Source organism: Globicephala melas, chromosome 5 (genome assembly GCF_963455315.2).
Source record: "Globicephala melas chromosome 5, mGloMel1.2, whole genome shotgun sequence".
Classification (NCBI taxonomy): Eukaryota; Metazoa; Chordata; class Mammalia; order Artiodactyla; family Delphinidae; genus Globicephala; species Globicephala melas.
The window spans coordinates 62,172,582-62,189,718 of record NC_083318.1 but is presented as its reverse complement, the minus strand read 5'-3'; the positions used below and the strand labels follow the sequence as shown (position 1 = coordinate 62,189,718).

General features: G+C 43.7%; 1 protein-coding gene and 1 pseudogene across 3 annotated transcripts in view; both read right to left on the bottom strand.

Moving 5' to 3' along the window:
• Positions 1-356: 356 nt before the first annotated feature.
• Positions 357-17,137, bottom strand: part of C5H4orf19 (chromosome 5 C4orf19 homolog) — an 82,500-nt gene continuing 65,719 nt past the window's right edge. For all 3 annotated transcript variants that reach the window (XM_060299233.1, XM_060299235.1, XM_060299234.2), the window contains 2 exons: positions 3,130-3,183; positions 357-2,097 (listed from right to left, as the gene is read on the bottom strand). In XM_060299233.1, coding sequence (XP_060155216.1) covers positions 1,161-2,097; positions 3,130-3,161 — 969 coding nt within the window. In that variant the 5' untranslated portion in view covers positions 3,162-3,183 and the 3' untranslated portion in view covers positions 357-1,160. The remainder of the gene's footprint in view (positions 2,098-3,129; positions 3,184-17,137) is intronic.
• The window catches only part of LOC115865929 (CDGSH iron-sulfur domain-containing protein 2 pseudogene), a 79,173-nt pseudogene continuing 65,669 nt past the window's right edge, over positions 3,634-17,137 (bottom strand).

Sequence of the window (17,137 nt, the reverse complement as noted above, 5' to 3'; positions counted from 1 at the left end):
GAAACACCATAATAAAGCACCCTCCATGTTGGTATTTTTCTAAATACTCTTGACCATCCTCTAAATTCTCCATCAAGCCATGTCTAATAGCTGTCCTTGTTTATAAATTAGAAGGCTGAAACCCAGAGAGGGCTATTCATCCTAAAGGTCAGATCCGCACAGGTAATCATGGTGTCAAGAGTTTGAACTACAGGGACAGAGAGTCAAAGCCATTCTTGGCAAACCAACCTAGTCTCCTCTTCATCTGTAATTTAATAGTCTAGCTGTTTAAATGGAAAGAAACATCAAGGGTCACTAATGCTCAGTCTGGGAAAATTAGAAGCACTTTTGAGTTAAGACACACAGACACATATGTTGCTATATTTTAATCACAATCAGACATTAACATGGCACAAAACACTCCATCTATCTCTTTGCTGTTCCAAATCTCATGAAAACCTGAATTTGACACAAGCAGTTTAAATAATTATTTTGACCAGACTTCCCAATCCCACAGGAGATTAAAAAGTAATAATGTAAAAAAATTAAGGTCAAGGTGTCCTGATATCACAGCTAATGACTAACCATGTGTTTACGGGCGGCTCGTGCTCCACCCTGGAAGCTGCTGAGCTTCACCCCCGGTCCAACAAGTGGTTAGTTATTAGTTCCCTGGGTGATTGTCCCTGCAGGTAAACCATACATTAGGCACTTTAAGTGGGGGTAGTTACCTTTCTCGGGTTGGGTATAACGTTTGGCTCTCAAAAGCAAGATAGAGAATTTAGAGTCAAACAGAATGTTCTGTGAACCTTAAGCCCTTGGGATTAAGCGCTGGGACGTCAGCGCATCCTCAGGGACATCTGCACCAGATGTTCTGGGGGAGTCATGCGGGGTGCCGAGCAGGCTGTTTAATGTCTGCATGCGCTGTGGACACGAGCACTGTGGCCCACTCTGACTTTTATTCTCGTGTCTCGAGTTTTAGCCCATCTAGACGGTGGTACTCTCCATGTTTAACAAGCGGTGTGGCCCAGGCGCTCACAGCCATCAGAACAGCTGCTGGGTGTCAACCACCGGTAAGGCTGCACCCATCTGCGCTGCGGTCATCAGCTCTGTGTCTAAGGAGCAAACCCAGCCCCATACGCCCAGCGCAACGCTGGCTTCCTTGCCGGCGCAAAGCCGCTCCCCTACTCTGCCTCGTCCACATCTTCTCCCGCAGTAGCTGCCTCTAAAGCGGCCAGGGCTTCGGCCACCTCTGCGTCCTCATCCGCCGTCTCCCCACTCGCATCTCCAGGGGAGCCCTGGGTCTCCTCCCACCCGTTTCTCGAATCGACCACAGGTACGTCCTGTGCAGGATCCTCTTCTTTAAAGTATACACTTAGAACTTCAGTTGCTACGGCCTCGTTTAACGAATCCCAGCTTCTCTTCACCGAGAAGGGCATATTCAAACCACGCTCCCCCGCCCCGGGGGGAGCGCCCTGCCCGGGCTCCTCCTCTGTGTGGCTCTTGAAAAGGCAGTCCTTTTCTTCGCGATCAACGTGATCTGCGTCGTCGTCGTCGGCTGAGCCCCACAGCTGAGGGTAATCGGGGGCGGGTATCTGGAGGACGTGGTCTGGGATTTCCCAGGCGGGATGCCCTGCCGCGCAAGACGCGCTGGAGTCGCCGTTTCCGATGACACGGGTCTCTCCTGAAGCCAGCAGCACGCAGTCCGGTTGCCTGGCACTTCCTCCTCCAAGGAAGGGCCGAGTCGTGTGACCCTTGTTTGTGGCACTGGCCCAGGAGCCCCTGTCCCCCTGGGGGCACCCGGGATCGCCAGCGAGCTGCAGGGCAGCAGCGGGGCCGAGGCCATTGACGGCCCCGCCAGTCTTCTCAGCGCAGGGTCCCCCGGCCGTGTCCCCCGGGAGAAGCGGTCCTTGGGGCGGCCCGCAGGGCTCCTGCAGAGCAGCCGTTTGGTACCTGCTCGTGGTCCTCTTGGAGCTCTCGCTCGGAGGGTCATCCTTGTGTACCAGCACTTCGCGGCTCTGTTTGCCTTTTAACTTAACGGCATCGTCTTCATCTAACTTGCAGCTGTTTACTTCGTTGACATAACCAGGGGAGGGCACTTGAACTGGATCCAAGAGATAGCTGGGGTGAGAAGAAGGGAGACCAGTCGGGTTAAGTATTAACTTTATTAATAACTTTCATTATTAATATATCTACTACAGGCTCTGCTGTTTTCTACAATTCCTATAAATTTCCATGATTACTCTTTTAAGTCTATATGTGTGCCTCATTAAATATATATAGTTGGTATAAAAATGTTCTACCAACTGGAAATAGATCTTAAGAAGAGATTCAAAAAAGGGCAGGAAGAAGTTACAGAACAAAGTGGGTCATGAAATTGAAAAACAAACAAAAAATGTAAATAAATAAAACAAATATCCAACAACAGGAAAATAACTGGTTCAGAACTGATGGTTCAACCCCTCAATGGAATATTATGTAGTAATTAAAATATGAAGTCTGGACTAGCAGGAAAGATACTTACAATAAATATTTTTTTGAATAGAGCCTAACATCAGATTATAATTATAGTGGAATAAAACTTATATATGTATGTAGGTGTGTGTGTGTCTATATACCTATATCTATCTATATATAGATCTATATATAGATAGATACAGATACGGAACAGAACTAACATAATAAAGAGAGTTTTGTCAAGGAAGCAAAATCATCAGTTAATTTTTCCCCTTTATTTTATACAGAATTATATTTATGTTGCCCAAATTTTTATGAAATAGAATCTGGACAAAATTAAAAGCACATATGTGACTGGGGTGTTTTCAGTGATGCCATTTCAGGCATCTTCAAAAACTCAAACTTTTCTTTGCATTGAAGCTCTCTGGAGAAATGTAAATTCAATCCAAACCAAATTCAGCCTCAGAGAAAGACAGCGTTCCCAACACACTCTGAGCATTGCGCAAAAAATGTTTAAAAATCCAGGCCTCGTGTTCTTTTAAATGACATTAAAGTGGTTCCAAACTCTTAATTTCCTGGCAATGGTGGTCATGCCCCAAGCTTGGTGAATGCATTGAACCCATGCAGGGTGTTTAAAGTGCTTGCATAGTAATCACAAATTCCTCCATTCGGATGGGACATTTTGTTCAATGTTACCTTTGTAGCATTTTACAGCACCTGCACCCCATCTGGATTACTTTTTGTTATCATCTGGAAAAAAAGGCATAAAAAGGAGAGAACAGAGTGAAGGACATTTTATTTTATTTTATTTTAAAAATAAAAAGTGTTCGTTTTATTGTAGGAAGATACATTAATTCTTTGAAATCAGAGTGAAAGTGTTGCACGATTTAATTCTATATAAATGACTGAATATACAAAGTGTCAAATATAAACAGTAGTGTAAAATAAATTGGCAGAAATAATTATTCAACCAGTAGCGATACTTAAGACTACCATTTGAAAGATCTTCTATAAACAAAGAATGGAAAAATACTGTTATAAGATTTTACAGCACAGAATTGAATTCCATCCTAATTCATTACTATTATACTTATTAATAAGTATAATAGTAATATATTACTATTATATATATATTACTATTATATATTACTATTATATATTACTAGTAATATATAATAAGTATAAGTATACTTATACTTATTATACTATTATACTCAGTATTAGTGGACGCACATTATCTCCAATTTGTTGTGTTTATCGTGTGAACCATCACAGGCAGGAAACGTCTTAGAACGCCAACACCTACAATTAGCTGCTTTAGTAAGACACAAATCTTCAATGGTTATTTCATTCACCACTTTGGGATTTTCCTTTTGTATTTTAAGATTAATCAAGTTATCCTTCTGCTGCTTTTTCTTTGGGAGGAATGGACGAACCGCAAGGTAGTGCAAGTACACGGAGGAAAGGCAATAATCAAAGCCATTCTGAAACTGTGAGCCGGGCGATCCTGGTAATGCTCTCGGGGACTGGGAGCTCCTTAAGATAACGCGGGGAGCTGCACCTTCAACACGCGGACCGTGGCCTCCAGCACCTTCCCGGCCAGCGGCGCCCGCTCCTCTCCCGGCCCCGCCGGCGGCTCTGCCGCTCTCCGGCCGAGCTTCGGGCGCTTGCGCGGAGAGTGGAAGCAGCAGGCGGGCGCTCTCGGCCTGGACTGGGCCGGGGAGGCTGAATGACATTTTAATAGGAGTTAAGTTTGCTTTTTCTTTCCTAGATACACTCAAAGTTAGTAGAGTTACAATTTTTGGCAAAAGGATAACGCGATTCAGGGAGGACACTGGTTACCCGGAATACCTTCACGTATCTAAAATCACAGATTCGGAGTTCTCAAACATTTATTCACACTTGTCTCTTGTGCCAGACCTTTCCCCAGCCCTGGGAGTTATGCCATCTCCACTTTGCAAATGAGGAAAAAACAGGTTGACGAATGTTAGGGAGAGAAAGGTGGGACTGAAAAGGACCTGTGCGTTTTCTCTTCCATTGCCTTCCACAGGGGACGTGGGCTTAACCGGGGTGCAGCCCACGTGCAGCAGCAGATGGTGTAAGAGAGTGGAGAGGTTCCCGCGCCAGGGGATTAGCTACTCAGCATTAAAAGATGTCAGGATACGGCAGCTGATCTCTACGTTCCATGTTACAGACCTGAGGAGATTAGAGCTGGAGGGATCATCACAACCTTTACTTGGACTAAACTGCTTCTGTTTTGCTTTTCCCACCACGGGTCCCATCCTGGCTATGATCCATGGACTCCACTCTCTGGCAGTTCAAGGACACGCCCCTTCGGGCTTGCTGGTGGCAGATGGACTCATGTCTTTGCTTCTTTCATTTCCCACCTGCCCTCTGTCCCCTGGCCTCTCCCAAGTTGCATTTTCCCCTCATGATTGTCCTCTGAATAAAACCTTCTCTTCATGTAAAACTGACCACACTGTTCTGGTCTTTTCTGAAAATCCTAAACATTAGTATGGAAGAAACTTTAAGTCATCTTCCATCTCTAACAGCTACAACCCTTAAGAAGACAAGCCAGTGACAGAATCTAAAGCCCTAGTCCCTTTGTCTCCATGAGATGCATGTACTAGGGAGAGAGAGGGGTCGCTCATCGTCAGCTGTGTCACTGCTTCCTCTGTTCTCTCTCCTTCCTTTCAATCATGCATGAATTTCCCAGGATGCTACTTCATAAGCCTTTAACCACAGAGAAAATTACTGGTGCCTCTTAAGAAGTATAGACTAGTTGGTTGGTTAGAGGAAACTAGATTTACACCCCCCCACCCACACACACATACATAAAGATATCCAACATCCACATTCTAATCTCTGGAACTTGTGACTGTTACCTCGTGTGATCAAGAAAGAAAGTCTTTGCAGATGTGATTACAGATTTGAGATGGGGAGATTGCCTGGATTATTTGGGTCAGGTCCCAGCTCTGCCGTGTAACTTTGGGCCTCAGCTATTTCATCTTTAAATGGGGATAATGACGCATCTACCACATAGCATTGTTGGAGATTATATGAGTTAATATTCATAATAAGCATATACTTATTACTCAGCTTTGTCTAGATACAGCATGCTTTAAAAAAAAGACGGAAGCTTTGCACCTAAGAAAGAAAGAATCTAGCTGTCATGACGTACACACACATACAAACAAGAGCATTAACAATACCAAGTAATACTTGTTTCCAGAATAAGGGCCAAATGGTATATTTCTATCAACTGCGGCGCCAACTGAAAGACGCGCACCCCAAGTGCAACAAGAATTCCACAGAGAGAGAAATCACTGGTGGCTTAGCCAGCGATATGTGTACAACCTTTTCCTTTTTCAATGCACTCTCAATGAAATTACCCCATTTTCCAAGCCCAGGATTTTGTTTCCAGCCTCTGCTCCCCACTTATGTCCATTTGCTGCAAATAATTTATATATCAGCTGGATAACAGGTTCAAGAGCCCCCTGTGCGCTTCCTCCCCACCATCAGCCCCTCCCCTCCCCACTTGCGCCCTCAAAATCTGGCGTTTCCATGCTTGCAGTACCTTTGTTTATCTTGGAATCTGTTTTTAAAAAGTCAGGAGGATAGGAGGCAAGAAAAAAAGTCAAAGAAAAGAAAAAAAGGGCTTTGGAGTGTTTGAGAGAGGAGCAGATTACAGGTCTTAATGATGTAATTGAAGCAATCGTGAGATGTGAATTACTGAAAAATGTCAGGCAGGTGGGTTCCAGAGTCGTAGGTAGGGAAGGTTTTCTTCTGGAAAGAAGAAAGAACGAAAGAGGCTTGTCTTGAGCGACACCTGGCTTTCCCAGCGTCTCTGAGGCTGATCAAGGTCATCCTGACCCTGAGGCACCCTCGCCAGGCTGGCTGGCTGTCCCCACCCTCTGCTGCTGGCGCTGTGGCCACACAAGCAACGTGCCCGGAAGTGAGATTACTGCTGAGATTTAAGAGCCCAACTCCAGAGACTCTGCTTCCCTGTTTCTAGGAGAACCGACATGTCATCTGTGGCTTTCACCACCCACCCCTTTCCCTGGAAAACCACAGGATCTGTATTTTTCTTCAAAGCCATGTAGTTATAAAAGGTGTTTTGATGACTCTCCCCTTTCAAGTCAAGTTTACAGTCCCCCCCACCGCCTCCCTTTAGGGTGCACCCTCTGGGGTTCCTACAGACCTGGTCCCGTACCCAGGGCCACGCTCTGTGCCTCTCTCTACCCAGCCCAGTGGAGGCAGCCTCTTCCTGGTTAGAGGTCCTGCCCTCTCTCACCACGCTGTGTTTTCCTTCCCCAGCGACATTCCTTCTCTCAGTGAGATAGGCTCCAACGTCCAAGGTTGAGTGACCGCTGACGAAAAGGGTGGGGACTAATGCATTTACACCCAACCCCTGCCCGCCTGTGTCTACAGTGAGTCTTGTTTCTATGATGATTCCTAACATCAAACCTGATCTGTTTCTCTTTTCATGTGTCCCTGCCACACCACATCTTGCTTTTAGCGAGGAGGTCTCCCATCTCCAGGTGCAAAAAGGAAATACTCCAGGTCCAGCGTGACACACGGACATGGGGAAAAAAATATATGCTCTTCTGAAGTAAAACCGAATTCAAAACGGGCAGTCTGTCTCTTTCTCTCCCCCCTCACTTTGACAACATCTGGCTTAAAGGTGAGAACTCAGTTGTCTGGGGCCCTTTATTATGGAGCAGAATCAGAATTTGCTTTCTCTTTGGAGTGGAAAAGAGCAACAGAGAAGCAAAAGGCAAAGCCTTCGCAACCGTCATCTGGTTTGCACAGGAGAAAAGCAAACACAGTTAGGATGGTGTGTCCACCCACTGCTGGCGCCTGCCTGCTCCTGGACTCCTGTGTTGGAGGTTGACTCTTGTCCTGTGTTCCATGTCGAAATTACACAGTCCTGTGTTTGAAGACGGGCACGCTAAAGCCCCATCAGTTACTAGTCAAGTCCCCTTGCGGTAAAATCTGGTTTCACAAGGGAGTTAGTGATGAAGGTGGGGAGAAACGGGGAGACTGGGGGGAGGCAGGAGTTTTGCAACCAGACAGAGAAATTGACTGAGTATCCATCAGGAAGTCAAGGAATATAGAAAAAGGCTCAACCCAGCCGGAAAGGGCTGCCTCTGATTGTGATGGTCTTAAAGAACGACAGGGACAGGTCAAATGGACACAGGACCAGCTGGCAGGGGTTCTACTGGCCAAATACAGAACAACATGAACATGAGAATAAATACTAACATAAAGGATTATAATCCATTGAATAAAACAAGGGTCTATGAATCCTTAGGATATAAATCTAAAAAGGGGAAAGCTCTGACTTACAAGTAGACAGTCAGCTAACAAACATACAAGGAATAATGGAACTAGAGAAATCACCATTTGACAACCATCACAGGAACAGTTGAGGTGAGCAAGAATCATCAACAGATGCTGAGACCAGCTGGTGAAAACTTGAGGAGAATGGGATATTTAGTCTCAAAGTAGCTCCCCACCACACGCTTAGGGGTAAAACAGTATCCTTACGGTGGAGAAACCTGGTTCACAGCACCTAAATCAAATAATGAAGGGTTAACGTCGTGAGTAACGAGACTAGTCGGCAGCCTTGGATGTGATGCACTGAGAACTTGGAGTCACTTCTGTGGTTTTTCTACCAAAGGAGTATAATCTGGATTGAAGCAGGAGGCAACGTCAAACCCAAATTATGGGCTATTCTGCAAAACAACTGGTCTGTACTCTTTAAAGAAATGTAATTTTATGAAAAACAAAGACAGACTAAAGAACTATTCCAGATTAAAGGAGATGGACGAGACACGACAACCAAATGCAATCATGATCTTTTTTAAGAGGTCATTATTGACACAACTGGTGAAATCTGAATAGGTCTGTAGATTAGGTAGTAGTATTAAACCAATGTAAATGTCCTGATCTTGATTATTGGCCTGGAGTTATATAAAAGCATGCCCTCGTTCTTAGGAAATTCAGAGTAAAGTATTTAGGAGTAGAAGGGCATGGTACCTGTAACTTATTAAAATGATTCAGGCAAAAGATTGTGTGTGTATGTGTAGAGAAAGAGAGAAAAATAAAGCCAATGCTAACGTTTGGGGACTGTGATTTTATGAGGGTCCTTTGTACTTTTCTTGCAACTTTTTAGTAAGTCCGATATGATGTCAAAACCAAAAGTTAAAAGGAAAAAAAATAGTGGGAAGTTTAAAAAAAAAAAACCACTAATCTGATGTCTGTTCTTGTTCCGCTTGTCTCCGGGCTAGGACCCATTACCTACAGGAAACCATTGCTACTAAGCTATTCCCTATAAGGAAGCACATGGAGAAAAGGAAAGGAGCTCATCAAAAGCCCACTGGCCTTTCTGGATTTAGCTGTCATTCTGAGTATGTACTAAAGACCTTTCCTCAATATCCAGCCCCAGGCACTAGAACACTGAAGGCAAAGATGCTTCCTGTCCTTGGGCTGCCCCATCTCAGAAGGGGACTCACAGTCTAGGGCATTGCTGTTCATCAGCTGTCGGCCTCCCTTACTGAACACAAGCCCCTCGCAGGCAATGCCTAATCCAGGGCAGCATCCAGCTTGCCTGGAGCACGTCACACCTGTTATTCAAATAAAGGAATGATTGGTGAGTGACAGGTGTGAATGAATGAATGGTGAGTATGAACTTTTTTTTTTTTTTTTTTTTGCGGTACACGGGCCTCTTACTGTCGTGGCCTCTCCCGTTGTGGAGCACAGGCTCCGGACTCGCAGGCTCAGCGGCCATGGCTCACGGGCCCAGCCTCTCCGCGGCATGTGGGATCCTCCCGGACCGGGGCACGAACCCGCGTCCCCTGCATCGGCAGGCGGACTCTCAACCACTGCGCCACCAGGGAAGCCTGAGTATGAGCTTTTATAAATTATTCCAGTAGAAGGTCTACCTTTTCCATGATCAAATCTCACTCCACCCAGTGGTCCAAAACCAAAAGCCAAGTGCATGACACGAACTGAGAGAGATGGGGGGAACCGTGGGTCCTCTTCCCAGCTTGGGAATTACAGTTATGTAATTCCAAGGGTCAAGGACAACCTGCTTCAAGGGCTCTAGTCAATGAATGAGCTTTCAGAGCAGCTTCTGGCAAGTGGTTGGAGTTGAGAGAAGTTGGAGTGTTTGGAAGAGACATGATAAAATTAAACACTTAAATTTCAACTCCGTTTTGAAAAACCAACTTGCCAGTGTTTAGAAAACAGTCCAGGATTTCACCTTAATCTGGCCAGCAGGTAAAGTTGAAAAATATGTAGTGAGTCACTTCTGGGTACTGACCTCTTAGACTCAAGAGGGTTGGATAAAAATAACTACCACACACTGAAGAGACCACCAGGTGCTTTATAAAAGAAATTAAAGACTGCCTGCCCAACTCCATAGACAGTATTGAATCTACAGTGGAAAAAGGACAAGAAGATAATTCTTGACTACTACCCAATCTCTTTCCTCAGCAGAATCATATCCTCCTTTCTGGGAAGGCTTTGAAAACTCTCTGGGACAAAATTTTCTGGTGTGTTCCCTTTTCTCCTAAAGAGGTTGAACTTCAGTGATTTTGGAGAACTGGAAAGACTATAAGAAGACGGTTATTATCAGCACCATCAAATAGTTCATTTGATGCACTCCCAACAGTCAATGTGCTACCATATGTGTATCAGCATCACTTAGGACTGGGTTTGATGGAATATTTGTGCAGAGGTGTGTTCAAACCCCTGCCAAAGGGTTCCCTGGTCAAACAGGTTTGGAAACAGCAGAGATGGAAGATGAACACATTCATAGTTATGAAAAAGAACGATTTCACCTTGTTTAACTCAGTAGTTTCCAAAATTATTTGACCACAGAGACTTTTTTTTTCCCCCATAAAATATTAACAACCAACAGAACTTGTGTTCTGTGGATCTTTGGGAAAAACAACTGTCATGACAGTCTAATTATCAGGAGGGGTTTTACGCCCCAACTAATTATTGCCAGGTGGTGGTTGGTGTTTTGGTGAACTCAGCCAGGCAAAGTCTGTGCCAGGTGTGAGAAATCCACTTTCCAGCAGTGGCTTCATCATCAACCATGTGGATGTGGGAAAGCTGTGTAACCTCCTGATTCCTCAGTTTCTTTATCTGCCCAATGAGTCCATGACATCAAAGCTCTCTTCCAAATCTAACAATTGAAATGGTGAATCAGCGAAGGAAGGCTCCTCCCCTCATGACCCTCTCTCTGACTCGGCTCACACACCGTTACCATTGAACACCGAGACAAGGCAGGCACCAATATCACCGTTTTGCAGGTGGGGAGCTCTGCTCAGTGGTGTGTGAACTACCCCATCCCAATACTGATGGGCTGCGTTTGGGTCCCAAGTCCACAGTCACCCCAACCCATGATCCTGACTGAATGCACAGAGCTTCTCCTCCTGTTTCCTTCCTTCAGGCCCCAAGTTCTCATCTCATTCCCTTAGGTCTGCAGCTCTTTGAAAATGTCTCCTTGGCTTCTTTGCCATAGGGTCCTGCTGACCAACGCCCTGGAGCCTTGAGATGGGGAGAGTGTGTGCAACAGCAACTTCCCTGGGAGGGGCGAGGACTCAGGTCAGGGGGACTCTGAGGGAGGAGGAGGTACACCTGCTGGACCTCCTTCACTGGGATGTGCTGGGGGAGTGTGTGTGTGTGTGTGGGGGGCAGGGCTGGGGTATGTGCATGAGGCGGGATGTATAAGCATCTGAGAAGATTTATCACACCAGCAAGTCAGCACAGCGGTTAAATGAATAATTTAGGGCCAGAGTTGTGGGTTCCAATTCTACCTCCACCATTTATTAGCTTTGTGACCTCTAGGCAAATTTCTTAGCCTCTGTGACCTTTAGCTGTCTAATCTGCAAAATGGGAATAATAACAGTTCCTGCTTATCAGGATTGTTTTGAAATTTAAATGAGATAAAAGTATGTATGGCATTTACTGTAATGTTTGGCATCCTGCCAGTACTTATTAATGATTACAAGGAGTTAACATTTGAGTGTTTAATATGCATCAAGTACTGTTTTAAGAAATTTCATTTCTCAAATGAAATTTAAGATTGAATGAATTGAATTGAATGAATCTTAGATTATTACTTTACAATAATCTTTTAAGGTGGAAACCAGTAATTATTATTATTATTATTTTGGCTGAACTGCGTGGCCTGTGGGATCTTAGTTCCCTGACCAGGGATTGAACCCGGGACACGGCAGTGAAAGCGCTGAGTCCCAACCACTGGACCACTAGGGAATTCCCTATTATTTTTTTAATTGAAGAGTAGTTGATTTGCAATATTACATTAGCTTCAGGTGTACAGTATAGTGATTCAATATTTTATAGATTGTACTCCATTTAAAGTTATCACAAAATAATGGTTATATTTCCCTGTGCTGTACAATAGATCCTCATTGCTTATCTATTTTATACATAATAGTTTTAATCCCATACCATTGTCTTGCCCCTCCCCCCTTCCTTCTCCCCACTGGTAACCACTAGTTTGTTTTCTGTATCTGTGAGTCTGTTTCTGTTTTGCTATATTCATTTGTTTTATTTTTTAGATTCCACATATATATGACATCATATATATCACATTTGTCATATGATATGTCATATGATATCATATTTATATATCAGTATTTGTCTTTCTCTGACTTCTTTCACTAAGCATCATACTCTCTACATCCATCCATGTTGTTGTAAATGAGTAAATGTAAATTTCATTCTTTTTTATGGCTGAATAATATTCCATTATGTATATCACACCTTCTTTATCCATTCTTCTGTTGATGGACACTTAGGTTGTTTCCATATCTTGGCTATTGTAAACAGTGCCACTGTGAACACTGGGATGCATAGATCTTTTCGAATTAGTGTTTTATTTTCTTTTTTGGATATACACCCTGGAGTGGAATTGCTGGGTCATATGGTAGCTCTATTTTTAATTTTTTGAGGATCTTCCATACCGTTTTCCATAGTGGCTGCACCAATTTACATTCCCACCAACACTGCACAAAGGTTGGGAGCCAGTATTTTATAGATAAGTAAATGGACATAAAAGTTGAAAGTGGTATAGTGTGGCTATTATTAATGCTGTTGTTATTGTTTTCATTATTAATACTTCCTGATTATATATTAATTATATAATATTTATATATTTCATATTATATTAATATAATACCTCTTGTAGGTTTTGTTGTTTTCTGAGTCCACTGCTTTACACAATAAGCAGCAGCTTGTGATCCATTAGCTTTTGCAAAAGGGAACTGGATCCTCTTGATTTGGGCTCTGATAGAATTTCATAGGTGTGGTTTCATCTATTGGCCACCAGATGGCAGTATATAGTGGTTATTTAATTCAATTTCAAGGGAAGGACTTGGTATGGGAAAGGCCTCAGACACAGAATTAAAGGCACAAATAGTGTAGGTGCTTTGCCAGGTGGTGAAGTTAGGGAGTACGTGATGTGGTAAACATTCAGACAATTATTGTGTTAAGTCCTGGTGGCCATAGCACCACCTTACGGCAGGGCTTCCTCCAGCTCTGGCTGGGCATGGGATTTATTCTGTAGTCTGGCCAGACCATGGCGGGGTCAAAAAACTCTGGCAATTCTATAGACACCTCTTTTCACACAAATGCGATCTGTCTTTCTGGACAATAATTCTGTGGAAGAGGCTTCAGGAGGAAGGAGCTGTGGAGGGGTTCAGTTTCTCCCATGTTAGCTCTGCTGCTGCTGGGCCTGCCCATTTCACTGCTCCTTCTCTATGGCCATCCTTGGGCTGCCGCAGGCCCCGTGGGCTGCCTATGGTGTGAGCTGGTCTTGGGGCCCCATCTTCTGGATGAGGGTAAGTGGCCATGAATTAGGAGGTAAAGATAAGCTATAAAATAATTATGGCCCAATTTGAAAGTTTTTGTGGAAGAAGCTCATTATTTTTGATTTAAAATAAATTCAGAATATTGTGTTTGAAAAGGCAAAATTTGCATGAATTATTAGAATTAAACAGAAGGCTTTTTTTTTTTTTTTTTAGAGAGGAAAATGAATGTAAAGAAGGGAAAAAAACCTGATATAAGCACGTGACAGTAGCTATAACAGAAGAAGATAGGGAATAAGACAGAAATTCCGTGAGGGCTGTTGAATAGAGTTATCATTCATCTTTTTGTTGTTGTTTACTTTAAAAAACTATTGATAGCAATTATGCCTGAATAGTTTATTTAAATTTTGTGAGTTTTTTACACTTATCTGCAGTAATATTTGTGTAAAAAGTCAAGTATCCATTTATACTTAGTGCTGATACTAAGCTCTCTATTCTGTGTCATTGATCTACTTTTGCCAAAACCACTGTTCTTATTACTCTAGGTTTGCAATAACAGAGAAAGTTCTTCTATCTTGTTTTCTTAAAAGATGTTTTTGGATATTTTTAGCTCTTTGCAATTTCATATAAATTTATTTTTTAAATTAAATTTAATTTATTTTTTTATACAGCAGGTTCTTATTAGTCCTCCATTTTATACACATCAGTGTATACATGTCAATTCCAGTCTCCCAGTTCATCCCACCCCCACCCCCACCCCCCGCCGCTTTCCCCCCTTGGTGTCCATACGTTTTTTCTCTACTTCTGTGTCTCAATTTCTGCTCTGCAGAAAATTTCAAATTCTGTTGGTAGCTTATGGTCAGCCCTCTAGACCAGTTCCTTCTCCCTGTACTCTTGGTGGGAACAGTTCTAGGGAAAGTTTGAGAAGCTATGCCCCTATTCTCTGGACTGTAAACTCCTGGGAGTAGGCTCCTGTCTGGATCAGATGAGCTGCAGCTCATTATTGAATAAAGACTAGGGTGTATGGGTGACAGGGGCGGGGATCCTCGTGAGCACTTTGAGAGGCAGAGGGAACGGGGTCCATAAGACATCCTCCTGGGTCTGTGCGGGCAATAACTCTCATTTCTAACGAGCTCCCAGGGTGCTAATGCTGCCCTCTGGGGACCACACTTTGAGAGTTCCTGCTTTACGGCTTTATGGAAATGAAGGCAGGCAAGCCTCTTTGTTTTGCTATGTTGCTGGTTGGTCTAGGTGAGCTCTACTTAAAGGGGAAGGAGTAACACCCTAAGAACGCTTGTGGCTTGGGAAGTTCCTGGCAACAGTGAGGTGGCTACAATTACCACTGGCCCCTTTTGGTGACTGATGATATGGCCCAAACCAAGTTGGCCAAAACTAATATCTGTAGTCATTACTGCCAATTGCACTCCCAATTGGTGCAGTTTACAATCCTGTTAGGTTTCTAAAAATTCTGTCTGTTTTTCAGAATTTGCTTTTTAACAGTTTTTAATTTATGTTATTTTATCCTTCTCTATGGGCGTTATAACAGGAAAAAGTTAAAATAAACCACGTGTCCAATAATAGGGGGTCAATCTGGACAACCTAAATGTTTACTAACTGAGGAACAGATGAAACAAACCCAAGACATTGGGCTGGTCTACTGCCTGTCTGCTCTTAGACTGGTCCCTGCCCCTTGCCCACTCAGTTTCTCAAGGCACCGTAATGCTGACGAACCCTTGCCCTCTGGATCGGGGTAGTCCCACCAGTGGAAGGTGCTGGTGGAAGACTAGAGGGGGAGGATGGGGGATGTCAAGGTATGTTTCCCTTTCTCTCTACTTCGGACAGTATGCTGTTCATCCTGGTAGTGGCCAGATCTCCTCCACAGCAATAGATACCCAAGAGTCTCACCCTCCATGGTGCCAGATAGAACCATGGTGCCTCACCATGGCTCCAGCCATTACCCCAGCATCTGGTTCTGTGTCTCATCCTGGGGTGGTAATGTCTCCCTGCCTCGACCATCTCTGTGTTGCCTCACCATCTCATTTGGTTTCCCAGCTCTTCCAATACCCACATAACCCACTGATTATAACGTCCCTCTGTCTGAAAGGAAGAGTTCCCATTTCTGGCTGGACCTTGCCTAATACAAATAATATCCTGGTCAAAGGCTTTCTAGCTAAGTTATTAAGTAATATACAATAACAGTACTGGACTCTGCAAAAATTGGTATTATCTATGGTATAGGTTGCTGCTTGTTGCATACCTGACATGGGAGGGGGTGTCCACAGTGGCTGGGGAAGGGACTTTAGCCCCTCCATCAACTCCATCAAGTTCTCTTCCCTTTCCCACCCAAAATCAGTTTGTTTGCTGTGTAATGTAACTTCCAGACAAGTCTCCTATCTTCCCGTCCAAGCTCTTAAACTCTTCCTATATATATTCTAAAACCGTCACTGGAGAATGTGTTAGGGGACACGTGGACCTTCGCATAATCTCGTGAAAGTACTCAACATCATTCACGCGTGTGGGTGACGGCGGTTAATATACATTTTGATGTTCCTCATGTCTACTAAAGTACGAAGGGTATCTCCTATTATTCACATGGGCACCTGGCCGTATTAACCCATTCCCCATTATCAATGTAGTGGCAGGAAGTTTATTTTTAATATGCCCCTAAAGCCTTCAGTGAGTCTCTAATTCAATAGTTTAAGACAGAGTTGGTAATCCAGATATCACCATGTGCTTATCAATTGCTTTTGAAGTATGCCTTGAGGAAGTCAAGCAGATGATCACGGACAGCTCTGAAGTGAACGAGACGTCACAGAGAGCTCAACTAATCACGTACGCAATCTCACTTAAAATGACAATTTATCATCAATGATACGGGCTTAGGTATTTACCCTGAATTCGACTACTTGGGTAGAATCTTGTTCACTGATGAACCAATATACCGTATCACTGAACACCAAACCAAACCAGATCATTATCGGGGATACATGACCACAGCACCAAGATTCAGACCCAACTGAAGAGGGCGGCAGGCCATGACCTTCTGGGTGTTTTTTAGTTTCAGGGAGTATGAACAAGTACACTTTGGAGAATCTTCAGATGGTACAAACAGAGTGTATTTGAGAAGAGGATTTCAAAAATTTGAAGTGAAGATGACGTGTTTTCACTTAACACGTGCGGTTCTATGTCTTTTTCATGTGGGATTCAGCGGCCCCCTTCCTTCATACTCTTGACCACCATAGTAACCGTATCATCTGACAAAACTCATCTCAACTCAGCTTGGGGCTGATCCTGACTCTGGCTGATTGGAAGCTCAGCATCACCAATCTTTAGTAGAGAATCTGCTTAAAAACATCCGAGACACTCTTGCATTAGTGCGTGGTTGATTTCATTTTTACGCCCACGTTAACAGAAGGACTGGTCAAAGTACATGTATAAAATCATATATGGGTTCAGAAGAAGAGGAGGAAGAATTTTAAGATCCAGGACACAGAAGACGGTCTATTGTAATTAAGGGAGTGGGCTGTGGAGTCAAAATCTGGACTGGCCTGTTCTAAGCTGGATGACCTTGAGTAAGCTGCTTAACTTCTCTGAATCTCAGCTTTGCCAACCATTAGACAGGGGAAACAGTAACATCTAATTGTGCAGGGTTCTTATGAGAATCACATGGCTTACACACGTGATGGGCTTGGCAAAGTATGACTGGCAAGTAGTAGGTTCTTAGTAAATGTGGGCTGCTCTCATCTTCACGGCCACTGTCCATGAGAATATTACGTAACCACTGGCTTAATGACTTTTAGACACTGTGAATAGAAATGGGTGATGTTCTGACCAAATTCTCCCTGAAACCCCATGGG